General features: G+C 55.2%; 1 protein-coding gene across 2 annotated transcripts; it reads left to right on the forward strand.

The window, feature by feature from the left end:
* Positions 1 to 568: 568 nt before the first annotated feature.
* Positions 569 to 3,116, forward strand: LOC127752178 (thioredoxin reductase 1, mitochondrial-like). 2 transcript variants are annotated; one of them, XM_052276884.1, is made up of 5 exons: positions 569 to 963; positions 1,865 to 2,088; positions 2,159 to 2,289; positions 2,370 to 2,817; positions 2,893 to 3,116. In XM_052276884.1, exons 1-5 carry the CDS (start codon positions 945 to 947, stop codon positions 3,100 to 3,102), a joined length of 1,032 nt encoding a protein of 343 aa, XP_052132844.1. In that variant the 5' UTR covers positions 569 to 944; the 3' UTR covers positions 3,103 to 3,116. The 2 variants fall into 2 exon arrangements, with proteins under 2 accessions (XP_052132844.1, XP_052132843.1); XM_052276883.1 differs by lacking the exon at positions 569 to 963 and adding an exon at positions 1,255 to 1,550.
* The last annotated feature ends 15 nt before the right edge of the window (positions 3,117 to 3,131 follow it).

Raw genomic sequence — 3,131 nt, forward strand, 5'->3', positions numbered from 1 at the left:
CACGCACGTCTGTGTTGGGGGCGGCGGGGGTGTGCGGACGGACAGACAACTGGGCGGTGGGCTGGCGATAAGGCTCTGAAGGGCGCAGAGCGGGGGTCAACAACGGCGGGTGAGGACAAGGCAAGGGGGCGCGGCCCGAGTGAAGTGAGGCGACCGCACCCGTGTTTCAATTCCGCTAAAAGACCGTCGTCGCTGTGAGCACGGCGGCGACAGAGAGCGATACGCCATCTGGGAACGTGACATAATGGGCCATGTTGTTGGCGTTGCGAGCACGCCACGGGGGCGGGGCGCAGCGGGGTGGACGTGGACGAGGCTGGACAGAGGGAGGCCAGCAGGGGAGGCGCTCGATGACAAAGGGGCGCGCCATCGACCTGGACTCGGCGGTGCGCTGCTCGGCGCTGTGCTGTGGGCCGGCCAGGCCCAGGCCGACACGCGACACTCGACCACTCTCTCGGAACGCCGCAAATTTGCGACGTCATTCCTGCCGCGCCCGCCGCCCGCCCCCCGTGCCGACGTCACGCCGCGGTGCGGCTGCGGCCAGTGACTATAGCCGGCCGCGGGCCCCCTCCCGAGCCAGTCGCACCCGGGTACTCGCCGGTGTGCCCGCCCGTCGCAAATCCGTCCCGCGCCCCTCGTCAAAACTTCGCGCCCTCCCGCCGAGGTTGGCAGCGCCGACAGCCTTGGCCGACCCGCCCCGAGTCTTGTGGATCCTTCGCGAAGGCAGTGGCCCATTCAAAGACTTCTCGCAGCGCGGCCGTCCGTTCCGGTCACATCCTTCCGCCGTCGTCTCGTGTCGCGTCGCTCGCATCCTTCGGCGCTGACACACGGGAGCAGCCGCGGCCGAGCGTCCAGGCGGTTACGTAAAGCGATAACACCCCGGCCCCCACCTCCGCGCCCCGTGGCAGTGTCTGCAGCGCGCCCGCAGCCTACGGACCTCTCTCAACATGGCTCCCGTTCAAGCCGGTGAGTACCTTTAACGCGGTCCGAAGGTGGACGTCGTCGCGGACCCCCCGAGCGCCGTCGCTCGTCCCCTTACCTCGGCCTGTTGAGGGTTCCTGCAAGTGGCGATCAGGTGTTTGGGCGGCGTCGGCCTCTGGACGAGCTGCTGCACCAGGCCCAGCCCCAGGCCGCGGTTGCACCCGGTGATGAGGACGGACTTCATGTTGCGCTGACCCTGCTGTTTGCGTCCGCACTCTGCTGGGCTCGGTTCTCTATCGGACGACTGGGGCGGGCAGATAACCTCTCCGAGCGCCAGCGGTGTCCTCCCCGTCAAGTAGTACGCCTGCTACTACTGCTACGGCCGCCAGCGACTGCCACCACCGCAACGACCTCTCCTGGGGAAATTCGGAACGCGAGTTGGCAGATGGGCAGATAGGGGGAATTTTGAGAGGCTGCAGCTGCAAGTATGGCGCTTCTCGCTTCGAGACGACTTGCGGGCAATTTCGCCTCCAGGCTCCTAGGGTTGAACGGTCCGGGAGAGGTAGAGTTCGTTTTGATTCGAAGAAAAGCTCGGTCCACTGCCCAGCGCTTCGCATCGACCAGCTCGAGAAGTAAGCCCCTGTCATTGACTACTCCAGTGTCCTAACCTTGAATGGTTCCTGCGACGAGCGAGCCGTCAGCGTGACTTGGGTTGTTCTGGAAAGTGACGCGGTCTAATGACGAGAAATTTCGTCATCGTAAATTAGTGGAACTCCGTGGCCTTGAGCGTTCCGCTGTGTCATGGCTACCTCTAGTGCGCTCTTGGAGGTTAAGACGTCCCAACTTCCCCCTCTGTTTTAAAGTTCCGCAGGCAATGACAGCTGTTGACGTTGTGCTAAGATAAAAGTTATGAAATCCTTTCAACTTCTTTTGGTGTTTTTTTCAGGTTCGCACGGTTTTGATTATGACCTGGTGGTCATTGGTGGTGGTTCAGGAGGCTTGGCTGCTGCTAAGGAGGCTGTCTCTCTTGGAAAGAAAGTAGCTGTTTTAGACTTTGTTGATCCTTCACCCCGTGGTACCACATGGGGTTTGGGTGGTACTTGTGTCAATGTTGGCTGCATTCCAAAGAAGTTGTTCCACCAGGCTGCCCTCCTCGGAGAGAGCCTCCATGTGAGTGTTCCATACATTTTCATTCTTCTCATAATACTGAACATTTTAGTAATCTTCTATTTTTCTACAGGATGCTGGCTGCTTTGGCTGGAACATTCCTGAAAGGAAATCTATTTCCCTGGATTGGGCTAAACTGAGGGAATCAGTACAAAACCACATCAAATCTGTCAATTGGGTTCTTAGAGTTGAGCTGAGGGATAAGTAAGTTTGTACAACAAAATCTTCTCATTGAAAACATCTCATATATTTCGTATCCTAACACTTCTGTTTTTCCTCTGCAGGAAAGTTGAATATATTAATGCTCGGGGATCGCTCATTGATACTCATACTGTCCATGCTAAGCTCAAAAATGGATCTGAGCGTGAGCTGAAGACTGAGCATGTACTCTTAGCAATGGGTGGCCGACCTATTTACCCTGATATTCCTGGTGCAGTAGAAAATTGCATCACTAGTGATGACATCTTCAGTTTACCTGAGGCTCCTGGAAAGACCCTTGTTATTGGAGCTGGTTACATTGGTCTTGAGTGTGCTGGTTTCCTCAATGAGTTCGGAATGGATGCCACCGTCATGGTGCGATCCACTGTACTGCGTGGATTTGACCAGCAGATGGCAGGTCTCATCTCTGAGGAAATGAAATCCCGTGGTGTCAAGTTCCTCCACAAAACTGTACCTGTTCGTATGGATAAGCAAGCTGATGGCAAAATTAAAGTTACCTGGAAGTCACTTGAAGTATGTATCCTGTTTTGTATCTTACTGCAAAACTCAAAGTTGTTTATACTAACTTGCAGCTTCTTACAATTTCAGAATAATTCAGAATCATCCGACTTGTTTGATACTGTTTTAATGGCAACTGGCCGTCGTCCCCTAACTTTGGAGGTCAAGGCTGATCAGGTTGGAGTGAAACTACACCCTGAATCCAAGAAGGTTGTCAGTGAGAAGGAGTTGACAAATATTCCAAACATCTTTGCTGTTGGAGATATTCTGGAGGTAGGCTTAATCCTATTTACAGGTTGAGCATTCTGATTTCAATTACATGCTTCATT

This window comes from Frankliniella occidentalis, unplaced genomic scaffold (genome assembly GCF_000697945.3).
Source record: "Frankliniella occidentalis isolate FOCC.00 unplaced genomic scaffold, Focc_3.1 Scaffold4824, whole genome shotgun sequence".
NCBI lineage: Eukaryota > Metazoa > Arthropoda > Insecta > Thysanoptera > Thripidae > Frankliniella > Frankliniella occidentalis.

Excerpts from the sequence above, each read along its gene's own strand:
- LOC127752178 (XM_052276883.1), top strand. The coding sequence starts at position 1,406 with ATGGCGCTTCTCGCTTCGAGACGACTTGCGGGCAATTTCGCCTCCAGG. Across the intron at positions 2,290-2,369 it reads AGAGTTGAGCTGAGGGATAA|GAAAGTTGAATATATTAATG; the intron begins GTAAGTTTGTAC and ends TTTCCTCTGCAG. Across the intron at positions 2,818-2,892 it reads TTACCTGGAAGTCACTTGAA|AATAATTCAGAATCATCCGA; the intron begins GTATGTATCCTG and ends TTACAATTTCAG.